This window comes from Platalea leucorodia (genome assembly GCF_965183815.1).
Source record: "Platalea leucorodia genome assembly, chromosome: 9".
Classification (NCBI taxonomy): domain Eukaryota; kingdom Metazoa; phylum Chordata; class Aves; order Pelecaniformes; family Threskiornithidae; genus Platalea; species Platalea leucorodia.
Window position 1 is genome coordinate 1909825 of NC_138831.1, and position 25029 is coordinate 1934853.

A 25029-nucleotide genomic window follows, 5' to 3' on the forward strand; every position below is an offset into this window, starting at 1 on the left:
ACTAAAACGATAAAGCAGTGAAAATGCCTGATATACCAACTTACCTAATTTCATTAGAAATTAAGAAACATTGTATGTAAAATTAGTTATATATTAGCATAATACTGTATTAATAGTATGCATGTTACATTATACTTATTCATATATACCATATACATACATTATCAACACAGTATACAATGTATATTGTATATATAAATAGATAGGACATATAGACTATATTTATAAATAATATATTTATATATAAACTGTATAAATATAGCATATGCATAATTTAATATATAAATAGTATATTCTATGTATGCTTATGATATATATTACATTAATATAATTGTCTGTTATGTTAGCAAGATACTAATTTGTATACTGGGTACGAGTACCTTTCAATAAGCTTAATGCAAACTAGAAATAGGAGCAGGGAAGGGTCTGAACGAAAATGAGATAAATGGAGAATCCACCTGACAAGAGAGGATTAAACCAGCTGAGTTGCTTATTCCTTCAAAATTAATGCTGAAAGATAATGCAACTGTTCTTTACATAATCAGTCAGGGAGTTAGAAGATCAAGAACAGAAATTAAGTCCGAAACTAAATAACAATGATAGTGCTACAATAAAAAAAAAAAAAGTGTAACCGTCCTTGAATAAATGTGGGCTGATATTAGCACAAGTTTTCTAATCACCGGAGAAATAAGGTTTTGAATGAAGTTTTCCAACAAGAGTAGTGGGGAGTAAAGTCCTGGTAAGTTTTGAGGAGCTCGGTGATTATAAAAAGGATTTTGTGTGATCCCTGCCACTGGAAGCAGAGGGATCGAGTGGTCAGATGCATACATACCAATGTCTGTATCTGTACAGAATCTTTTACAAAGCGGTTTACACACAGTGGCTGAAACACTGTGTAGCAAAGTTCATAGTTAAAACTGAAGTGGAAACCAGCTCTTAGATGTATTACAGCCTTCGTGTTATCTATGATATTTATTAATCTAGGATAATTTGGCTCTTTTTCAATGCGATCATGAAAACAGCAAATAACCTATTAGCAAATACCTGTTGTTGTTTTCTGGTAACAATCATCATTCTGAGGATAAAATCTTGCTCCGTTTACTTCTCAGGACACACCAGCATGGACAGAAACACACTGCTAGAGAACACATTTGTAGAATGTATATGTATTCACCAGCTCCTAAAACAAACGTGTATCCAAAAATTCAAATTGCATTGTTGCTCTCTTGACATACACTGCAACTACACCATTTACGCCTGTGACCGTCCAGCGATACGCGCTATCATGCATGCTCCGAGTATTGCGAATTTTATCAAGAATTGCAACGAGAAGATTTCAACAAATTGTAGAATCACCACAATGTCACAATAATCTTGCCAGTCCTTGTTTAACTTACTTTGTGAGACCACTTTTCCTACTTAAGAAAAAAGTGATTACATTTTCAGCCACTGCATCTCAAAAGCAACTACAGAGCAGCAAGTATCGGCCTGAGCTAGTCAGTCTGACGTGCCACGCAGCTTGTCCTCCCCCAGGTCCTCTAGGAGACACAAGGTGATTGCTGTGAACTACATTTTTGTAGTGTTAACACTCAAATTGACACATCCATAGCTCCAGGAGAATGAAACTATTGCTCTGAAACAATTCCTTACTTTTTGACAGTTCAGCTTGATTCTGAATGTCTCAGACGCTACTTCTGAGGCAAGTTTGTTTTGCAAAAGATACAACATTAGGATGTAAATAACAGTTCAAACTTTGCTCTATGTTTCCACATTGCTCTATGTAGCAGTAAGTGCCTTTATAGACTGTCAGATTTTAAAATTTGGTATGGCTTAAAAGAGTGCAATTATACATAGAATTTGTTGTATTACTGAAAATCAGTGAGAAATTGATTTAGTAAATTGCTGATGAACGAGTTTCAGGGATGAGAACTCAGTAGAAAACTGTGCATCTCCAACTTTCTCCTTACCTGTTCATTCTGTTTTCATTATCAGTTTGCATCTTAATTTTTATACTAGAAACTGAACTTTTGCTGTACGGTATGCCTCGTTCATTCCAAATGTACCAATCTCTCTTGACTCAGGATCTCCCACTAAGCAACTGGTTCACAACCCCTTCCCACTGACGATCTTAATCTGATGTATATTAATATTTTGGGTAGCCTTTTAGATCATCATTGCACAATACTCAGAAATCTGGCGGAGTTGCCTATAATGATGCTCAGGGTTTTTCTTCCCTGGTCAGTTGCAGTTAACTTAGAATTCACAACAGGCTGCCTTCAGCAAAAGATCTTATTTTTCATCAAGCCATTAAGACTACAGAATCTCTCCTGCACTTTGACACACTCAAGCCAAAATCCAGCTGTTTGCAGGTATGCACATGAACTCTACCTCTGCTGCATTTCATCATCCTGACACCAGCTCTTTAGGGGTCAAATGTGACAGTCACCTCCCTCCCATTTCCCTTATCCAAGATGGCCTTAGAGCGGGCTGCTTCTGCCCTTAGCTATGATGGCTATTATAAAATTTTTATTGACTTCCTGCCCGGAAAAAGGATGGCCACCTGAGTGGCATCTCGCTGCCCTTACCTAACATGGCTGCCAAAGCTCACTGCCTCTTTCGGTGGTGTGGCAAACCGTGGTTCGCAGAAACGAAGCGTGATGTTACACATCCTCCCGGCTCCTGCCGAGCACAGAACAGCAGCTGAGCATTTTATACTGAGCTCTTTCCATCCACCTGTTGCTTTCCACAGTTCTAAGATGGATACTTTCTGGGAAGCATCAAGTACCTCATAAAATACCCATACAATAATTGGATCCTCATTTCAGAATGCAACCACTTTCTGTATTTTTAACTTAGTCTATGAGTCTGCCCCTGATAACTTTTGAACTCATTAGGCAATTTGAAATAGGAGTAAAAAAGTCTGAGAGATAACTAAACCCATCCAACTTCTCTGAAAGCTGGCACTCATGCAGAAAAGGCAGGCTTGAATTAATGCCCTCGTGGAAAAGCAGGTAGAACTCTGTTGTTCCATGAGCCACTTGGCAGCGCCAAAAAGTATTAGAAAGGCAGCTGGCACGTACCATTGCTTCCCCCATGGGACTGTCAAAATGCGATTTCCCCAGGGGACAGAAAAGGGTTCAGGATACCATAATATGGCAGTGGCTTACAGTTTAAAGGACACAGATACTTGCAGTATTAGGTCGTTCTACTGGTCGCAGGAAGACTTGAGAAAGATACTGTGCAGACAATACAGTATGAAATTTGTTTGAATCTCGATATCTAAAAATTATAAATACTTACAGAGAACATCAGAAAAAGATATCCACTGCTCAGCTTATCTTTTTTACTTGATTCTCTTAGGCCCTATAGATGGTAATGGTTCTTCTTCATCTTTAATTTTACTTTCAGACTTTCTCCATTAAACATGCATACAAAAATATAAAAAATGCTCTCATAAACATTCTTTTCATCCCAACACCTGTAGTACCCTTTGTTCCCACTTTTTACACCTTTGCAATTTCAAAATGTTTTCAATTATTTGTACTTTTGCAACTTTTTCCCTCAAGTCTAGCTCCTGATGGACTTAAATTTATTCCCCGTTTTCCCCATCCTCCTTTTATACCACTTTCCTCCCCCCTTTTGATTACTTATAGCACCTTGTGTGCTATAAACAATAGCCATACTGAATTTCCATTTATTTAAAAAATGAGTAAATTAGGAATATATTTCTCACGGTAGTATAATCTCATAGGCAAGCTGATGAAAGCCATGAAGTGGTGCACCAGATAATTTTTTGTTTTTCTCATGTCAGGAGAACTGAAAACTACAGACAGACAGTCCTAAAGCTTCCACCTATTAGTCTTTCTTTTTTTGTCTTCGAAAATCAGACTTGTCCCTCATCTTGGATTTCATTTCTTCGCTTCAAACACAGATGTTACAGCCTGGTTTTGCTGTCTTTCTCTCATTGGATCACTGGAAGAAAACAGAAGAAAACTAGGCTGTAATGAATCAGCCCCCTCCATCACAGTGCAGTCAAAAAGAAAGGAAAAAAAAAAATGAAGACAACTCTGAGATTTTACTGCGCTGTAAGTAACAGCACAGCAATCATGCTTTCTCTCATATACTGCACTGCCTTACCTCAGTTGGTGCTTATTTCTCTCATATATTGCTGGCTAAACTGCCTGGCCCTGCTCTGCTTCTCTGCTCCACAGCTGCCCGGCCTTTCTGGCATCAGAGAGCGCTGCCGTATCCCTAATCCTAACACCTTGTCACAGGGTAATTATAGTGCTGGCGCGACTCCAACATCTCTCTTATATCAAACAATCTCCGCTTGTTTGCTTTATAGGGAATGACGGACTTAAAAATGAATTCGGACCGGAGAGACCTGTTCGGCACCAGCCTACCGTATGACCTTGAAAAAGGAACAATCTTTCCTTGGCTTCTAGAAAACGGGGATAAACGCGGCCTTGGGCGACGCTGCGAGACTGCCGAGGGAGAGCCAGCAGCAGACCCCCGCCCGACCCCCCTCGCCCTGCCCTGCCGCCGTTACCGCCACCGCCTCAGGGCTTCCCCCCGCTCCGGCCGGGAACCAGACGGCAAAAGGCGGCCGGCGCTTCTCCCTCCCCAAGACACGTCAAGTGGCACTGCGGCTTCCAAAGTTTCCAAGCTGGGATCATAAAACGACAAGCAGAGCAGGGGGGAAGCCGGAGGATGCCGGGGAGGCTCCTCCGCTCGCCCTGCGGCCCCGGGCTCTCCTCAGGGCTCCCCTGCCTGGCGGCGGACGAGCCCCGCTCGCTCCTTCCCTCCCTCCCCGCCCCAGGGCAGAGCTGAGGAGACCGGGGGGGGGGCACAGAGCCGGCCCCGGGGCTCACTCACCTCGCGGACCTGCCCCCGCTCCCACCTGCTAACGCCTCCCAGCCGGGCCCTTCCGCAGCGGCCCCGCTCCCCTCTCCCCGCCTCACAGCAGGCCCTCGGCCCCGCGCCGCCGCCCGCGCCCCTCACGGCTCGGCCCGCCGCCCCCTCCCCTCGCCGGTGCCCCCCCCCCCCCCGCGCCCCCGGAACCCCGGCAACGGGGCGGGGCCGCGGCCGCTGCCGCAGCTTCAGCGGGCCCAGCGCGCCGCCGCGGAGCCGCTCCCGCGCCTGCGCAGCCGCCCCCGCCCAGGCAGGAGGCGGCCGCCGCGCCTTCCCTTTGGTCAGGCCCCGCTGAGGACGGCTCCTCCCTCCGCCGCCGCCTGCCCTCCCCCCCGACCCCCGCCCCTCCCCGGCAGCGCCGCGGCTGCTACACCGGGTAGGTTTCCAGTCACTATGGCGGCCGCTGCGCTGAAGGTAAGGGAGGGAGCGGAGCCCTGGTGCGCCCCGTGCCCCCCTCGGGGCCGGGCAGCGCTAGGCCGGGGGGAGGCGCGGGGCCGCGCCGGGCGAGGGACGCGTCTGACCCGGTTTGTTTTCGGCTCTGCAGGTCGGAGGAAAGTTTTCGTGGTCGGCGGCTGCCTGAGAGGCAGAGCTACCGAGCGGGAGGCGTCCGGGCCCGGCCGCCAGGCCTCTCCCGCCGCCGCAGGGCCGGCCGCCGCCGGGCCAGCCGAGCCGCGCTCGGCGGGCGGAGAGCGCGGGGGGCCGAGGAGCGGGCCCTCCTCATGCGCAGCCACCTGCGGAGGGGCTGAGCCGAGCCGAGCGGAGCGGAGGGGACGCCGCCTCTCCCGGCCCGCCGCTGCCCGCGCCGGGGGCTTCTGGCGGAGACTTCCTGGGGCGGCCCCCCGCCCGCCGCCCTCCGCCGCCGGCCCCCGCCCGCCGCCCCGCCGCCCGCCGAGGGACGCTCGCCCGCCGCTGCCCGCCAGAGCCGTCGCGGGCACCGCCGGGAGGAACCTGTCAGTGCGCCTCGTAGGCCGTCCCCGAAGGACCCTTCCCACGCGGTGGTTTGTCCCCGAGAGAAGGAGAGTTTGAAGCCCTCTCCATGTCTTATCAAGTTCCTTATCTGAGTGGCTGCCTGAAGCTGTAGACCAGTTCAGCTTTATCTGGTGTAGGGGAGGAAAACAGTGTAGCTCTCATACCCCATCCTAAATCGAGGACCACCTATTCCGCTTCGGTTTAATATACGAAGATGGTGAAATGCGGATCGCCATGTGAAGCGACTAGATCCCTGTTGTGGAGCCAGGGCTTCGTATTCACCTTCCAACTCCCGATCTGTGCGCTTTGAGAGAGGAGGCTAATCCTTCTCCCTTGTCCCCCTTCCCTAAACCTTTCCTTGCTTCCATGTTGCATTGGTCAGAATTTTGGTCAGTGTTGTTTACGGAAGGGGGGGGGAAAGAAGGCAGTTGAGGTTACAAACAAAAGTACTTGTATGACTCATCTACTTGGATTTAAGACGTTCTATCCTTCTTTCAAGGAGCCTTCGCTTCTCTTTGAAGGAATCAGATGCTTGTTCCTGTTCTTCCAGAGGAGGATGGTTTGAAAGTTGTACATTCTAGACTTTTTTTGAGCCACTGCTGATATTGTTAAAAGACATAATGGGGCTTTTTCACTGGATTATTGCCAGAATTAGTTTACACACTGAAACAATGAGTTGTTAGGCCTCTCATATGATAATGTTTGTCCTGCTTTAATATAAAGTTGCTGTGGAGGTTTGCGTTAAAAATTGTGGAGGACAGCCTGCATCAGAAGAGGCTCTCTTCATCTCTGGTTGGTGTGGCAACCCCAATCTTTCCTCGATGCCTTCAGCCTTGGCCATCTTCACTTGCCGCCCGAACTCTCATCCATTTCAGGAGCGTCATGTCTACCTGGACGAGCCCGTCAAGATCGGCCGCTCCGTGGCTCGCTGCCGGCCAGCTCAGAATAACGCAACTTTTGACTGTAAGGTGCTGTCCAGGAACCATGCTCTTGTCTGGTTTGATCACAAGACAGGCAAGGTAAGATGTTTTCTGTATTTAAAAATAATGAACTCGACGTTTGTTTTAGCAAGTCCCTGTAGATGGCAGATCGCTTTGGGTTTGCAGTACTAAATATGGTTTCATGTGGAAGGAGTAAGATTTGTGTTATAGTTAAAATGATAACTTTTCAGGTAAGTTGGTAATTTCTTACTAAGCAGAAACTTTAAATGTTATTAAAAGTACATAAAACTAACAGTTGAAAATGGTGATAAGTACTGAAAAATTTGCATGCGTATTATTCATTGCTGGAAGTAGGTGATTTTGAGGTGAGTAATACAAATCTGAAAGCACCGGCTTGTATGAATATAATGGTGTAATAGTGTTTTTTCAAATGCTGAGAAATAATTATTTTATCTGGGCGTGTAAATCAGTCTCGTTGAGAGGAGTGTCAAAAAACGGATTTAAAAAAAATACTGGGTTTGGCACTCTTCCTATTTGCCCTTTTGAAACTTTATAAAGAGTATTTTGTTGTTTGGGTCTGATAGAAGGTTTGTTACTGGTAGCAGGAGTGTAACAAACTGCTTACAAGATATTTTCTTATCGATAGTGAAAATGGTTTTAAAATATATCCTGTGTTGTCTTAACTGTTCCTCTCAAAAGGCTAAATATCTTGTTAAGTGAAATTTAGGGGTTCTGTAGTGCATGTTTTGTCCACTAGGGATTGAACTGGGACAAGTTAAGTTATTTTACTTAATGACTGTCAAGTTAATTTTAAATATCCGCAAGAAATGAACAAAGTGCAGATTTCAGTTGCTCAGCACTGTGGTGTTTTTTTTTTTTTTTTTCCCAAATATATTAATGTTATGGTCTAGAGCTTCACATGCTCTAAATCAGCTGTTTTTTAGCTTCGCAGCATGCCCTTCTATGAAATGCAGTCAGTGTAGCTCTTGATTTTGAGAATAATATGGTCTGTAATTAATGCAGTATTTCTTGCTGGTATGACACAGCATGAGGAACAGTATAACGCAGCCCAAGTTCTTAAACCTTCCATTGTTAACTATCCTATGTAATGCAATACCTGGGCATGATGGGACAAGACAAGCGTTTAATTTCTTAAGGCTGGGTTATGGCATGGCTTTCAAGTTACCTGCATGTAAATTGTGCAAAGTGCTATCTGTATTAGTGTTTCATTGAGCATGTTGTTTTGGCTCTGTTGTGCATGTGATGTGTATTCTTGGCCACTTTAGAAAACTCAAGTGCATTAAATACTTTCAGTTTAAGCTTAGTATTTAACCTTTCTTGTTTGACTCAACAAAATAAAATGTTCCAATTTATCATACTGTTTTTAAATTAAAAAGTATTATGCACATAGCTTTTTATCAACATTTCTCATGATTTATAAAGATTTTTAAGACCCCCATGTGCTCTTTTATGGTTACAAATAGTCTAGCCATATTAAAGATTGCTAATTTGACAAAGCATTGAGTGTTGAGCAAGTCTGTTAACTAACACACGAGCTTAAAAGACAGTCAGCTGTGGGGTTTTTTGTTTGTTTTTAAAATTCAGTTAGCTTTGGCTGTTCTAATACAGGTCAAAAACCATATGCTTATTCATTTTATCTAGCTGATCTAAAATAGCAGCTTGGTAGTAGTAGATAAGTGGATGGTGTGAGGATTTGATGGGGGTCTGGATGAAAATTGCCCAGGTGGGTATCTGGGTCAGCAGCCATAGTGATCAACTAAAGAGGGGGTTTAAGATCAGGCGTAGGAATACATTACTCTAAATTTTGCATGTTAGATGTTGTGGTACTGTAAAAGGTTTAAAGCATTGATACAGCAGTATGGAGAATTTTGGATTCTGTGTTTGTTTCTTGGCAGTGTGGTCTGTTTTTTCATCTGGTTGAGTATCTGAATGGTAAATTGTGAGATCGTTGGAGGAGGGGGAAAAATGCATTGTTAGAGATAATAGATATAAAATGCTGTTGTGAAAAGGCAGGTAGAAGGTGTCGGTAAAAACAGTCTTAATCTTGAATTGCAAAAACTACTTCAAAGAATTCTGTGGTGTTTTCAAAGTACAAACAAAAACATAAAACTATGCCAGAACGTTTGCATGCAGGAATATTTATTATCATTGTTTATGGAACTTCTAATAAGTACATCTCATTTAGGAATATGTTATTATCCTATCAATGACTTATATTTAAACCTGCATAAATTCTTTTTGCCACAGTATTTGTAAACATTTCTTAGAAGCTCATCTATAGGACTTATATCAATTTTGAATTTTATGAAAGATAAAAGGCCTTGAAATGTTAATTTAGTAACAGAGAGAAACCTTCAAATGATTCAAAATAGTTCATGAATGATCTGGGGCTGCAGTTTTATAAGTTGTGTACTTCCATGGCAGTACCAGTTTCTGGCATTCCCAGTCACTCAGTCCAGTCTCTGTGCTGCCTCTTGAGCTGCCTTTCAGTTATACTCTAATATTTTTTTTTCTTGATTGTTTGGAGTTTTGCTTGTTTTGTTTTAGTGAATCATGCAAGTGATCCTGTTCACTACAGAGTCTGTAAACAGTTGTATCAGCATAATCTGTAAAGAAGGGCAGAAACCGAAGAGAGGGAGCATCAGTAAGCAGTGGCAAGGAAACTAGTATATGGTTTTTTTGGTTTTGTTTTGGTTTGTTTTTTTTTTTTTGAAGCAGAGGTAGGCTTAAGCTGAAGTATGTCACATGAATAGACCAAGTTGAAGATGACATGTTACTTACCATTGAAAGATGTGAATGTTTACTTTGTGTGAAGGCACTTTAATTATGCATGGAAAAAGTTACGTGCCCAAAGGAGATAATGTCTATGTAATGCTAGCATTATTAAGGATAAAAGTAGGATGAGTCTTCAAGATCACCAGTAAATAGCAATTAAAAGCAGATATTTAAAGTTGGATTTGCCTTTTAAAATATTTCTAACGTAATATGTAAGCCTAAATAAGTGTAAGATAAAGGTGGAAGGAGGTGGGGGGCGGAATATCTGTACTCAGACTTTTTCTGTGCTTAGTAATACTTTCACAGACAACCAGTGCAATGCCTCTTTTTGCTTGTGTTTGTAGAAACTGTAATATCTCCTTGTGGATTTTTCATACAGCAATAACATTAGAAGCTTATGCTTAGAATTGATTTTTTTTTTTTTTTTTTTTTTTTAGTAATTACAAGTTAATGAATCTCTTAAAGAGATGCCTGAAAAAGTGAGTCACTGGATATGTAGGAAGTGGATGTTGTGCTGAGCAGGGAGTGTTCCAAAAAGTGTGAATCAAAGCAAAAGAAAAAGAGGGCTATAGTTCAGAAAATCTAAATATGTTTGTTCAGCTTCTATCACTGCCTATGGGCAGGAACTCTGTAAAAACTGCTTAATTGAAATAGTCTTAAACTTATTTTTTGGGGGGTGTTTTGTATGTTTGTTTGTTTTTAAAAATAAGTAAGTCGAAAACCCTTGAGAATTTGTGTGTGACTTCTCCCAGGCTGAAATGCTTCTGGCAGATGTAGTGGAAGCTTTTAGTAGAAACCTGAAGTTTCCAACAGATATCCAGGCTCTCAAAAATGGGAATTATTCAGTGCCTTAGATTGTTGTGAGTGGCTATTGTAAGTCCCTTTTATAGAGAATCCATGACCACAGTTTACCAAAGGCGCTGAGAAACTGTGAGAAATAAAATATTTTCTTAGACCAAAAGGACTGCAAATGACTGGTCATTTTTAACAACTGAAAAAAAAAAATTGTAGGGACAAGTTTCTGTGTTAGGGTGGTGGCTAATACTGCTGTTTTCATTTAATTCAACGTGGGTATGAATTGAATTGAGCACATTCATAGTATCTTGGTTACAGAAATGCTAACTAGTAAATTGAAAGCCAAATAGTCCGCATGATAGGAAATGAAATTTATTAAGGCTGTGCTTTGTGGCTTCTAGGCTTAAAATATGTGAGAGAAAAATGTTACAGAACACCTCCTGCAGGGAGCACCCTCTTTAAAGAAAACAAACACCACCACCACCACCCCCCCCCCCCCCCAAAAAAAAAAATAACCCTAACAAACAAATGAAAAACCAACACCCCAAAACAACAACCTCAAAGGTACAGCCAGGGAATTACAGACTGGCTAGCTTTGTTTGCGTCCCTGGGAAAATCATGGAACAAGTTTTGGAACACTTTTCTGGGCACATGAAGATGATTTGGTAATGGTCAGTATGGATTTAGCAGGGATAAATCATGTCTGACAAGTCTAATTGCCTTGTATGATAAAATGACTAGATTTATGGGCAAGGGAGAGCAGTGCACGCTATTTACCTTGCCTTCAGCAGGGCTCTTGACTGTTTCCCACGATGGTCTTCTGTCTCAGAGCACTGCAGTCTGGATGTACGAACAACTAGATGAGTAAAAGAAATCCGGTTTGGGGATCAAGCTCAGTGGTTAATAAGTGGTGCTCTACCTGGATGCTGGTAACAGGCAGAACACCTGCAGAAGTCTATATTGTGACTTGTCCTGTTTAACGTTTTTATCAATGACCTGAAGGACATGGTGAAGTACACTCTAGTCAAGTTTGAAGATGACGCCGAATCTGGGAGTGTTGGTGTGGTGGAGTTGATACGCTCAAGGGCAGGGCTGCCATCCAGAGGGACCTGACCTTGCTGAACGACGGGCAGACAGGACCTCAGGAGTCTGAACAAGGACAAATGTGAAGTCCTGCGCTTGGAAAGGAAGAACCCCCCCTGCAGCTTGTTAGACCATATCTAGGATACCACATCTAATTTTGGACCACCAATACAAGAAATGCATTGATAAACAAGAGTTGAAAGATTAGATGCTCTCTTTTCTTGCTGTATTGTACTAGGGATAAAAGTATATTGACCGTGAAAGAAAGAAGAGAAAGAATTTGTAAAAAGGAAAGATGTTGTTCACTTAATGTTTTGTGGATATCAAGAATTTGGCAAGATTCAAAAAGTATAGGACGTCTTCTCTGGACATCCTGTTTGTTCAGAAGTATTTTAGTGAATCTATCTTACGAAATTTAGTGGGATATGAAAAATGGTATTTGGGGTTGCAGGATTTTAATGGGAGATTTTTTCTGTTGCTTCCTATAGAGATTCCTGTATGATACTCTGGGCTATTTGGTGCTGATCTGCATAAGGGATGTTTAATTTCTCATGTATCAGTAGCATTTCTTTTGGTGGATACCGTATTTATTTTTCCTCTTACATATTTTCAGCTTTCTGTTATGATTGTTGTCTTTGAATACTGAAGAAATGTTTTATTTTTCAGTACTTTTGATGTTGATGTATGCTTACAGTCTGCAGTGTCTGTAGAGGAGACACTTTATCTTCCAAACATTGAATGTTTATTCCAAGTGCCCTGGGAGACTGACCTGGGATCTGCTGTAACACACGAAGGTGAAATTTCAGTGCTTAGATGCTTTTGGTAAGAGGGCGATGTCAGCAGCTCTTACATACACCTGTTAATATTGTTATGTAAGTGCTTTTCACCCTGAATGAACTATCCAATTTTATGCTGATATGATCATAAGAGTAGTATGGGGCAGGGAGTTCTCCGTTTCGGCAAACTTCACCACCGTACTTCTTTTAGAACCCAATGTAGGAGTGCTGGCGGCCATTTATAGTAGAGGTAAGTTAACTGCTGACAAGGATTTCCCTGCAGAGATACCATCTAGAGCCACTGCTGCAGAGCTAATACTGTAATTCTTGGAGCTGATCCATTGCAGTCATGATGCATCCTATCCTGAGCCAGGAACACCAACACATTGATTAGGTTTTAAAAACAAACGAAAATCCCTTTTGTATTGGCAATGAATTTTTACAAACCTCAAATGAATCAGGTTACTTAGCAGTAATGAAGGCCAGTAAATGTGTTTTCCTTAGGTTTCGAACGGGATGGCTTGGGTTTGCTTCTGGTCCCATGCTTATAAATGTAAAACGTTGCTTCCCTAATACTCCTTCATTACATAAAATTGTTTTTTGACTTCTTTGACGTTCTTTAACATGTTAGTTGCAGCAATCCATTGATTATTTGCAGGTGGATTTGCATTACACTGGAGAAATATTTTTGATTTGGCTTTGCCCTCTCATTTTTCTTACTGAATTTGAACAGTTTCGGTTGCTTTGTTGTCTAATTAAAGTAACTCAATTTATGTATGCTGTAAAGGGCCATGTGGGTTAGTAGTGTCTAACTGTGTCAGTGTGCTACTTCGGTTGATGTGAATCTGATCTAGCTAAAACTCTGCAAAATGTGTAGACAAATACTCAGCTGATTTGTTGCATTTTGGTTTTTGTCATTTCTTTTAATGGATAATATAAAGTGAAAAATTATTATTGTTTGTGGAACCTTGCAAGTGAAAGGGAAGGAAGAGTGCTGTCTCCATCCCTAAAGCTAGCAATTCTACAGACGATTGCTACTGAACTGTACAATTGTTTGTTGTCTCTGGATTTTCTTTTGAGTCACATCAGTAATTGCTCCCTGTTAATGTTGCTCACTTGCTGAGAGTTTAGAGTATCTAAGAGCCCCAAGTTTAGTTAAATATTGCTGTGAAAATGAATTAACGTTTCCCAAATTGTCTTTCTTTCCAGAAGCGCTTCTGCTTGTAGCAGAATTGGTGGGAGAAGGCTTGCAGTACTGTCATGTTTTTGTTGAGTACAGATAAGTGTTTTTTCAGTTGGCTTTAGGAGTGGGAACCTCAGGCAGAGAGATGGACTGGACTGTACCATCTCAAGCCCCTGCAAGAAGAAGTATCTGTCTGCCAGAGACCCAGAACAGTTTCCTTTTTGAAAAGGAAAATAATTGTGCTGGAGCCAGACACTTAATGGGATACATTTTTTTTGTGTTATGTTGTACCAGACACACATGCATGGGATTGAGCAATGCCTTAGAGTTTATTTCAGTCTTGAGAAAGTATAAATAAATAATGAACTTCCAGCAGGCTTATAATAGAAAGTCCAAAATCCTGTAGTAACACTGTAGTTGAGTGGAAAAACACAGAAAATGCTAGCAGCAGTTCGACTTTCTTTACTTTTGTAAACATGTAAAAAGCAAATATAAAAAGTACTGGGATTAGTCAAGGGTAGTTAAGGGCATGAGGAATTTATAATATCTTTGCAAAGCTGAGGAACATTTTAGTATTGATAGTTGAAATATGGTGCATACTGGAGGAAAATATGTGCTATTCTTAGGCCTTCTTAGGTTATAAAATAGCAGTAACCAACAATTGAGAAGACTGAAGAATGGGTGATGAGCGAGGCTCAATCACAAATGTTCTAATAGTGTGAAGTAGTGGGAACTTGTAACTAAATACAAAAATATTGACAGTATTGTGCTACTGTTAAAGTAAGTTTGTCCCCAGTTGGAACATCTTGTTCAGTTTTGGTTTTCACTTGATAATTTGATAAATGTTGAAAATATTTGTTGACAGAAAGCCTTCAATATTGGAAACATGCAACATCGGAGATAGATATAGAAGCTATATAAAAACAGAGAAGTGGCCCTTTGTTCTTGTATTAAGAGACTATTGAAAATAAAACTAAGGACAAGTTATCAATGCTGTATATTCTCATAACTACAGTTGTAATAGTTCTTCCATAAAAGTAAAATGAATGCAAGAGCTTAAGGTACAAGAGCTGTCAATGCTTGTAACTGTGTATTGAGTAATAACCTTTTACAAGGAAGGAATGGAAATGCTTATGTTTCAAATCAAAGAAGAAAAGCTCTGTTATGGGCCAAATAGATATTTGTACAGCAGGTTCTTTTGAAGACATTTGGTACTGGCTGCTGCTATTTGCATATGCCATTAGTCTTATCTGATATGGCAGTTTTTGCTCTTAACTGGTACTTTTTCAGAGTTGTTCCTTTTCTGGATATTGAGCAAGATTAAGTTTAAACATAGATTTTTCTAAAACTTTGATGTCTTTAATGCACTATTATTAATGTTCTGTAAGAGGTTTTTTGCTTGGTTAACACCACCCCCCCCAGCAGATTTTGATGACTCTGCTTTGCTTTCTATTTTTTAATTGCTTTTCTTGAAGTGTGATACTTAACTGTATAGGGTAGAAGACAGATCTCTTGGTTATGCGATTCTGGGCTTTTAGCCTGCCTACCGGTTTGCCTTTTAAATTTCTGGTGACCTTTCCCAGTAATTCCTGGCACAATTAAGTGTCATTCTTCTCTTTTTTTGGTTGTTAGCTACAATAGTTGAATGGACTTCTGGGCAATAGCATTGCAAATCAGTTTTGGTGATATTATTACTTGCGATTTAATTCTGGCATTGCTGTTCTCTGCACTTACACTTACTGTTTCCAGGTGCTTGAAGAATTTGAAAGCTTTTGGGAGACATAATGAACTATTTGTAACATATTTAATTTTGTTATTTAAAAAAAAAGCTTTGTTTTTTGTATCTGGTTGTGAAAGAATCCATTCTGCAGCCAAACTATTTTTTCAGGTCTTTGATCTCGGTAGGTAATTGCAACTCCTTGTTGTTTTCTTGCTATCATTACAGGGATTCCTCTTGCTGAATGCCAAAGGATTTTTATGTGGAGTCAATATAATCACATATTATTAAGGGATAAAGTATAAGTTTGATGAAGTTTCTTTTCTATGGATTCCAGAAGTGTAAGTCATTCTGTACAGTTAGGGTGGTTTTTACTTTAAGGGAACTTACAATACTATGAACAAGGACAACCAAATTCTATGACATGGATGTACTGTCAGAGGTTAAGTTAGGTTGGTATGGGCCTCTGGAGGTCACCCAGACCAGATGATTAGACAGCAGATCTAATTAGTTTGGGTTGTTTGTGGACTTGGGATAGAGTTTGGGGTACGAAATTAATCCCTACCAACAAGTAAGCTTCTGAGGACAGGGTCAGGCATATTTGCTAGGTAGGCTAGCTTGTGTTACTATTGTCTTAAGCTATGTTTGGAACTTTCAGTGTGTGCGTATATATATAATTTAGTATTATGAAATACCTGGAGTACTTCTTTTATAGTGTAACTTAAAATTCCCACCAAAACATGTCAGATAAAAATTCTCTTAAAATTTACCTGGAGGAAAAGAAGCACTAAATGAAAGACGTAAGAATGTTCCTAGTTCCACCCCTAATTCCATACGGGTGGAAATAATACAACACTTTCACTAACAGCTCTCAACCACTACTTCCTTTTAAAAGCTCAAAGGGGAAATTAATTTTTTTTTTTCCAATCTTCCTCTTTGAGAACTTTTCCTAGATGACATATTCCAGCAGTTGTAAGAGAAAGCCAGGAATAGAAAAGGGGATGTTTGTTTTTGCAATCTCTGTAAGTAGTTGACATTAGGTAAAGCTACTGGCTGTGCTGTTTAAGCAGGGCTTTTGGTAGGTATATAAATATTGTCTGTCACTATAAGCCAATGATTTGGTCTATGAACAGAGACCTTCCTGTGTATTTAAAGGAAGAACTGATAGACTGCTATTATATTAATAATGTGTTACCTATAAAATAGAAAGGCATGTGGATATTCTATTTGGATGCTCTTTATCCATGGTGTCGTCCTGATTTTTAGTTAAATTTATGAATCTGGCTGTTAATTAGGAAGTTAAAAGTATGTGTGCTGTGTTTGGATAACTTTTAACTTTCATGTAAACAGAAGGGAAAATGTTATTGGTGGTTTTTGTACTTGAACAAATGCATTGCATCGACACACATGGACGACTTTCTCAAAACTTGTTTTTTGTTTTGGAATCTGTGTACACATGCTCCCTCACCTACTGAAATCAGTGCAGGTTATACGTACATCCTATTGCAGAATACTGCCTCCTGATAAATTTAATGCAGAACTCTGTTTTAGCTGCAAGTTGACTTGCTCTGACCCCGTGTTCCAGAAATGGGCTTGGGAAGGGTTAGTTTGGCAAAACACCGCACCAGCGCAGCTGTCCTGCTTTCCTTGAGCCACTCTGGGACGTCCAGATTGCATTCCTGTGGGCTCTCTAGGTCATCCTGTTCTGGGATTTTGCCTGCTTCACAGCCTGGTGTAGATGTGCCTGCAGCTGAACAATTCTGTATGCAGATGTGCGGATAGGTGGGTTTTTTTGTTTCCCCTGGTTGATCAAATGAAGATGTGCTGAATTCTCTTCTTTTTTCCCACATGGCTTTATGTTGAGCCTTCCCAGGATAGATGTTACTGGATGAATTTTCGATGATGACTTAAGTTTTATAAACTAATATTAAAGGATCTTGATGACTAGTCTTTCTTTTGAGATCTGTAACTTGTACTCTTTGATGTATTTTATAGTTTAAACTTGCTGTACACATCTTCCTTTATAATTGCAGTTTTGTGTTTCCAAAAGATTTACAGAAATGATTGCTTTGCAGTATCCTTAAAAACCTTTTATGAAGATGTAGTTTTCAGTCTAATGTTAGGGTACCTGTAATCTTGTAACACTATTTCAATGACTAGGATCTGCTTGCTGGTGTCATGCCTCAAATTTAAGTCTAGAAAATATGTTATATAGTTTTGCTTTAAATATTGCTTTAGACAGTTTTTATACAGGTGAGCAAAGCTGAGTGGAAACTATTGTCTCCTATCCAGAGCAAAAGTTTTCAGACAATAGAAGGATTTAAGAAATAGTAAGTGTTTGCTTATACTTGTGAACATTTGGAAAAGGTAATAATTTCATTTGACTGCTGCACTCATGCTGAGGTGTCCCAAGTATTCTTTTTCCTGGAACAGTTGTAGTTGTGGATCAAGTCCTAGTTGTGCTACATGAAAGTGCTGTTTAATTGTTGGCAGTCCGCAAAGTTGGCAATTTGTATAATATTTTGATGATCTAAAATTGAGGTCCATTATCTGCATCCAAAAAGGAGCTCTGGCCTGGTGATGTTTAATGAGGTTGTAGTTAGTAATAAGGATACTTTTTTGATACCATCAGGGTTAAAGCTGTTTGCTGAGACACGATACAACTGTGATTTCTCCATTAGTGCTAAAACTACAACTTACTTTGCAATTATAGAATAAATAGCTGGTGAACTGAATCTCTTTTGCCTTTTCTTAAGCTGGAATAAAACCTGAGAAATTGTATCAAGAACATCTGCTTGATGGCATATTAAAAAGAAAAAAGAAGAAAAGGAAATGGAACAACTGGCCTTCCAGAATTGAGGCGTTTGCACCTGATTGTTTTTTTTTTTGACCCAAAAAACCCGTTGAATTTTTTCATTTGAAATTTCTGTTCCTGGGCGGTGCAGGAACTAAGCATTCTTAGAGCTGATAAAGATTCAGTGGCTTAACAAGTGACTCGGTGCAACAGCAGCTGCCTGTGTGTGACTGCTCACGTCCACGGCAAACACTAAGTACTTTTGGTTTAGTCTGTAGCTGAAAGCGAAGGGTGCATATACAGGTAGGTATTATGTATCTGAGTCCCAGGCTGTTGATTAGAATTAGTAATATGACAGCACAACCCGTTTGGGGACTGTGCTATTAGCATTTACTAACAAAACAGTAAATGCTGTTTTAGTGGGGAATTATGTTAGAGTAAGGAGCTTTTATGGCAGAGTCTGTTTTAGAATGAGAATCTGATTATATACAGACAGAAAATGTTTTTTATCTTAAAACTTAATTATTGCATTTACAGGCACAGCCGACTTGCATTTTTATTTTAAAACTGGTTATATTTAATGGATGAGAGAATGGAAATGGGAGTAAGAGGAAAAAAAAAAGAGGCAAACCCACTTTCTAGGAATAACCTCTTCAATCTGAAGAGAAGTTGCAACTTTTGGAAAGTTCTGGTTGAAGTATGAACTAACAAATAACATGGTGGAAAGAACACACAAGCAAAACAAGTATTTTGGAACATAGGAAGGGGTCAGCTTTTTGCAATTTTGATATTACCAGTGGCTGTGTAATTGCTAGGACATTAAAAAGGATTTTAGTGAGTGTACTGAGTCAAATATGAAAAATGGGCCAATTCAGTCTTCGCTCTTATGTTTTTTGACCCTTAAGGGGGTTTCCTTTCCAAAAAGCTAGGGAAACTACTATTGCTGCTACGGGATGGAGGGGACCAACCTGCTACTGATCTTCCAGGGTTTTTTCCCCCATCATTGTTCCTTTCATGGTCTTTTAACTTCATTGCACTCATTCAAATACTAGAACAGTTATTAACAAAACTTCCGATTGCAGTAGAACTTCTCGTTTTTTATAATTCTGGATGGAATGTCCCATTTCAGTGGAAGAAAGGAAAACCAGTAATAAATTGCCACAAAATCAGATGGGTGTTAAATGCACTGCATTTACTCATACAGCTGGCCAGGAGTGCAGGTTCCTTTAGCTGTGTCCATGAGTAGGTCTGAGGGCCTTTTTAACTACTTAGTAAGGGTTTTTTTTAGTTTATGCATATGCTACGTGGACTTAGGTTTGTGGAGATCAGCTCCTTATTTTCCTGATGCATTGTATTTTTGAGCAATTGAAAGAGTATTAGCTGTAGTAGAGCTTACTTTTTTAATGTAGCCTTTGAAGTATGAGCTTTGTTTCCTGGCATCTTAAAAGAGGGAGGAGAAAGTTTATCTGCTTTGATAAACAAGCCTTTAGAAAGAACTTTATGACCTTGCATGAAGAAGAATTATGATGGGAGGAATGTCTTGTATATTTATTTTATATAATCAGAAGTGGTAAACTCAGTTAAAGTGCAGCTTGTTTAAAGTGTAAAGCACTGAGATACCTGCCTGCACTTGAGGCACAGTAAGTGTATTATCATTTAAATGTCTGAATTATAATAATTAACATATTTGTTTAACATGCTAATAGTTTGTTAAGCCAAACTTACAAGTTTTGAAAACACTCTAATTTAAATACTTGAGTTGTTTGTTTTTCTCAAGTGCTACAGCTTCAAGTTCTGGGAAATAAACATGGGCGACTGTTCTTCATAAAACGAAGTCTTAACAGTTTTTTTTTTTCAGACATGTTGATATTACGCTTGGGTCAAACTGTTAAAAATGTCCCATAGCAGGAAGCTTGTATGTCTTGCATCTTCCCACAATGCTAATGAGAAATTGCATTATGAAAACTGTGGTAGAATATGGAGTCTGTTACTTTCTGCAAAACTCGGTGCTGCAATTCAGAGAGGAATCACGCTCATTAGTTTGCAATTCTGCTCTTTTTCAGGACTTTGTTCCAACTCAAAAGGTACTTTTTTCAATACTGATTTCTATATTCCTCTGTGCTTTCTAGTTCCCTTGGCAAAATAACTAAAGCTAATAGCATGAAACAAAATCTTGTCAACTTGTTCTGCGTTGTCCGGTGAAAATATCTTTTAGAAAATCCAAGGTTGCTGAACCTATGCATTTCTGAAAATGTGGGTGATAATGCTTATTTAGAACGAGATGCTCTTGCCAGGGTCAGGGCAGTCATCTAATAAGTCAACAGGAAGAGAGAAATGGAGTAGGCACCAAAAAAGCACGGTGAACCACAGCATCAGAGTAGAGTGTTCCTTGTTTCATTTATCTAATCCTCTTGAGGCCTAAAGCGTATGTAGCAGCGAGTGCCTCTCCTTGTATTGTGGGTTTTTGTGGATTTTTGGGTAGTAACTTCCTCTTGTTTGTAATGTGTATATATTACCATTAGAAAATGTGCTGCTTCAGGTTGTGGAATTAAGTTTCCCTTTATTTTTTCTACTAAGAAGGTAAAAAAAAATGTTCTGCAAAATACTGATTCTTAGCAATATTCTATGACAGAACTTAAGAAATGAGAACAAATCTGTGGCAGAAGAGGTTGTGGGTACACAGAATGTTCCCAAACCAGTTCTCAAATGTCAGATGAGCCCTTCTGCATAACTGGTCCTTCATCCATCCTATCCTCTGCATGCTGACTCTGGCACTTGGGCCACTCTTAAAGCAGCTAGACCTTAGGCTTCAGCTCCCTTGTCTATGCTCTACGCGGTTGGGCCTGTCTTCTTTCCACTCACTGAGAGGAAAAGAATTCCAAGCTTTCATAAAGAGCTGCCTTATCTACCCTGTCTGGTTTTGAGCACCACTTCCCCGTTGGAGCCTATAAGGCTGTATTCCTGAAAGTCACCGTTACTCTAGCTGCCGCCTTCCTCTTACTGCTGTCCCTCTCTGCCAAGTAGGAAAGGCAGATGCCCAACCAGCTGTGGTAGCATCCCGTCTCAGCTGCACTTCTGATTCCTCCCCTCTTTTGTCCAGGTGGGTTCTAAGTGTCATGTGGTGATGGGGCAGCCAGACAAGTGATTTTAGGGGCTGGAGAGAGGAAAATTAGGGGGAAGAGGAGTGAGATGAAAGGCTGGAAGAAACTTTTCTGGTTCTGTCTCCTTCCTTCTCAATACAAGCAAGCGTTCTCGAGGTCACTTTCTCTGATCTGAGCCTGCTAGCCATATCGAACGGTGGTCTGCAGGTGGTTAGGTACTGTGGGGCGCAGGCAGCAGAGCTGTACGGTCAGGTTGGAGAACTGCAGAGGTGAGCTGCTTATCAGCACTGAGACACAAATCCCTTTTCAGTGCTAGGGATAAACGATCAGGTGAAAAGAGCAGAGCACTGAGCAGTGAAGATACCATGGAGTGTGACTGCATTGGAAATTCTACGAGGATGGGATAGAGACAAGAGGATTGATGTTGTAAGTGGATGAAGTGATGCAAAAGGGAATATTGAAACTTAAGAACAATTGAAGTCACGATTACACACTTTAGATTGCAAGTTGCTTTTTAAAAAAAAAAAACAACAGGAAACATGTATTGCCACTTCTCGTTTTTAAATTTACTTGTACCATTAAGCATAGGTGCTTGAAGAGCAGAGTTCTGTGCTGTTGAAAAAAATCATCGTAAAAGTTAGTTATTTAAGGTAACAAAGCTTTTCCTTGAAAATTTTCTATGTTAAGTCTGCTAATTGAATGTTTCATTTTTAAAAATGTGTATTTTTTTCCCAGCTTAATTTCTTAAGTTCTATCAAAATATTATTGACGTTAAAAAGAGCTGTCATTATGAGCAATGCACAAATGGTGGTTGTGAAGAACTTTATTTATAGCAACATAAATATTTCTTGATCAGACAGATTCTTTTCATTGAACAACTCATACCGTTGGAAGATAGGTCCTCTTCCATGAAAGATTTTAGGGAAAATAGTTTCACCTCTTGACTTGCTAATGAGAGCATTGGATGTTAGAGTTTGCTTCAATGCTTTTGGTTTATGTTTTAAATAGCAGCATGGAACCACTTGTGTTCATTTCCATGGTTCTGTCACAGCTAAAATAGTTTATTTAATACTTAATGTAGTTTTGAACATGTTGCTTCATGAAGAAATCTAGTAATTCAGTTTGCATTGTAGTCAATGCTAAGTAGAGGTGAATGTTTGTATCCTTGAACTGACACAATGGTTACTCTTCATATCTGCAGAATGTAAAAGTTCTGGTAGTTTTCTTTAAAAATCAATGTTGTTGGTTTTTTTTTTCTGAGACTGTCACAGTAAACAATGATTTTTGTCAGCTAACAATTTGAACTTCTCTGTAATACAGTATCTGAAGTGAATGAAAAAAATTCAGGTGAAGTGTGAGTAGTAAAAGTATGGTCACTTAAGTGAGAAGTTTTTGTTTGCGGTGATAGTTATGTATTTGCAGGTTGACTCTTAACATAATGTAAGGAGGACTAAGTATTGCTTGGAAAGAAATTTTGTGTTTTCCAAAAAGAGAAGTCTTAGAAGCTCTTTATTAAATTCATCATTTGGTTGAATCAAGTTGGTGGGTTTCTCTTTGTGTTTTTTTTTCTTTGTTTGTTTGTTTTGTGGGTTTTTGTGTGTGTTTGTTTTAAATTTTATTTCTGTTTTTTTTTCTTGGAATAGTTTAGGGACTGAATTCTTCTAATACACATTGACTTTTCAGTTGATATTATGGCTGCACAGAAATCTGAGAGAAGATAAGCTGGTAATCTATTGCAGTTTAAATGGTATTGAGGTTCCAGCTGATCGGCTCACCGTGGGCACACTTCTTTCTGGGTTGCAGAGCAAAATGTTTGTAAATCACGCACGGTTGGTAAACCTTTAGAAAGAGGGGAGTGAAAGAATAAAAGGTGATAGTTTTTCCTGAGTGAAGTTTTATAATGATTATTGTCTAGTTGGCAAAGAAGTAAATGTGTTGCATTCTATCACAAGGCCCAGTGCAAGAATACTTCTGTTGTAACTTATCATAGAACATTACTGTTGAGTGACTCGCTTTGCATAAATGATCATAGTCTTCTCTTAAAGTAATAAGTGAAAACTGGATTAATAATCTGCACATTGGTTATTGTACATATGAATGACTGATAAAATCCAGAGGGACTCTCTAAAATCATACAATTTCTGTTTGTAAATTATTTTATACAAAATAATTTAGGTATTGGTAGAATAGTTAGGAATAAAGGATTAAGTTCGGTTGGTTTGAAATGCCGTTTTTCTTTCAAAGTAATATCTGTGTGAGTTTTCTTGCATTTTTTTCTCCTCTGCTTTGTTACTCTGAACTATTGATGTGGTTTACACATTTTTGTTTACTAGTTTACTGTTTCTGGTATTTAAATTTTCAAGCTAAACCTTTCAAAGGGAAGTGAAGAAAACATTAACGTTCCTGATGCGCCTATTAAGAAACACTGAGGTTATAAAACTGTTGAGAAACAGAGAAGGGGAGCGCTGTGTGTCATGTTTTGAATTAGTTCTCGTTGGCGCTGGCTGAGCGGATGGTATTGGAAGTCTAGAGACATTCAGCTGCCGAATCTGGAAGTTGTCAGGCCATCTGGTTTTTGCAGTCAGTAGGTAGATAAGCTGCTGGAGTTGTCCAGCTTTGAATTAAGTGTGAAAAATGCAATTTAACAAGGTAAATGAGGGACCTTGGTTAACAGAACGTGTTTATTTTATCTGACATGCACCTAATTTTAAGAGACAGAAAAGCAAGCCATGGAATAAACATCATAGTAAAATATAAATATAATATACATAAAAATATAAATAGTAAAGATAAAATTTGTTTGTCCCATGAGAACTTATTAAGAATTATGTATTTGTGTTTATGTCCAGAAATGCAGCATCCCTTTGATTTAAGGTACCTTCTGTTGAAGGTTGAAACTATAGTACAGGCTGTTCTGTGGTGTGCTTCTGGTCGCTTGTGTGCTTCGCACATGTTGCGGTTGTGTGATGGGAAGGGACCAGTCTACACTCAGTTCTTCCACATGTCCAGTTTTTTTTTCTTTTCCAAAAGAAACCAGAGCATATAAACAGGGAGGAGGCTGGAGATGTGCTGTGGTGCAACTCCGAAAGCAGCTGTTTGGGAGAGCAGAACAGCTGCCTGCACTGCACGGTCCACAGCATAGGCCTGCTGCAAAAGAAGGAACTTGTTAGGATGAAAAGTAGTTGAAATACATAGAGAAGAAAGCAGGGAGCTGACTCCTGGCGCTTCCCTGAAAACTTAGATGAGAGATGCTGCGTGCTGTCGAGGAACGTGCTATCCAGTAAAGCCAAGAGAGATGTAAAGACTGAGGTGGTGCGTACGTTACTTTCCAGGGACTGCTGCAGTCTCTCTCATTTAAGAATATCTAAAATACAGCCGCTCCTTCAGCCCCTAGGAGCTGCTGTCAGGTGGCAACAGAGGAAGGAGGTAAATCTAAGATCAAGTAGGAGACAGACTCGCTTCCTTCTTTTGAGCTCCATGGTAGACAGACTAATTCCTGCCTACTAACAGGAGCGGTGTGAAAAGGTGCTTTCATGTGAGAGGGTCTTGCCCTTTACTTGTTACCTGTATCTGCTAGGTTGTGTAGCTTCAGTGGATGTTCTCATGGATCTGTGTATAAGCAATCAGGAGAGCTGTTACTGACCTATATACATGTTGTATGTCTGGTTTTATTATAACAATAACATATTAATTGTTTTAAGAGTGGCTGGGCAGACTTTGAAGCATTTTTCCCGGTTTTGAGTGGTAAATACTTTAAAATTGTTCTAGCAAAAGTGTCACAAATTTTGTTGTTGTTTTTTTTTAATGACAGGGTTGAAATAATGCAAAGCTGTAATAATCCGAAGAAACGTTCTGTCAACCTGCATCATCTCTATGCAGGTATTTGCATGGTATAGGCAGGCGATACGCCTGGTATTTGCATAGGACCTCAGTATACTACTTGGCTGCAGAAGAAAACTATTT

At 40.1% G+C, this 25029-nt stretch overlaps 1 protein-coding gene across 35 annotated transcripts in view; it reads left to right on the forward strand.

The window, feature by feature from the left end:
* Positions 1–5217: 5217 nt before the first annotated feature.
* The window catches only part of SLMAP (sarcolemma associated protein), an 88548-nt gene continuing 68736 nt past the window's right edge, over positions 5218–25029 (forward strand). For 23 of the 35 annotated variants that reach the window (XM_082321869.1, XM_082321873.1, XM_082321871.1 and 20 more), the window contains exons 1-2: positions 5219–5325; positions 5456–6899. In XM_082321869.1, the coding sequence (XP_082177995.1) occupies positions 6702–6899 (198 nt within the window). In that variant the 5' untranslated portion in view covers positions 5219–5325; positions 5456–6701. Of the gene's footprint in view, positions 5326–5455; positions 6900–12161; positions 12318–25029 lie in introns of those variants that run through there. The other 12 variants (XM_082321858.1, XM_082321861.1, XM_082321862.1 and 9 more) reach the window with 3 other exon arrangements.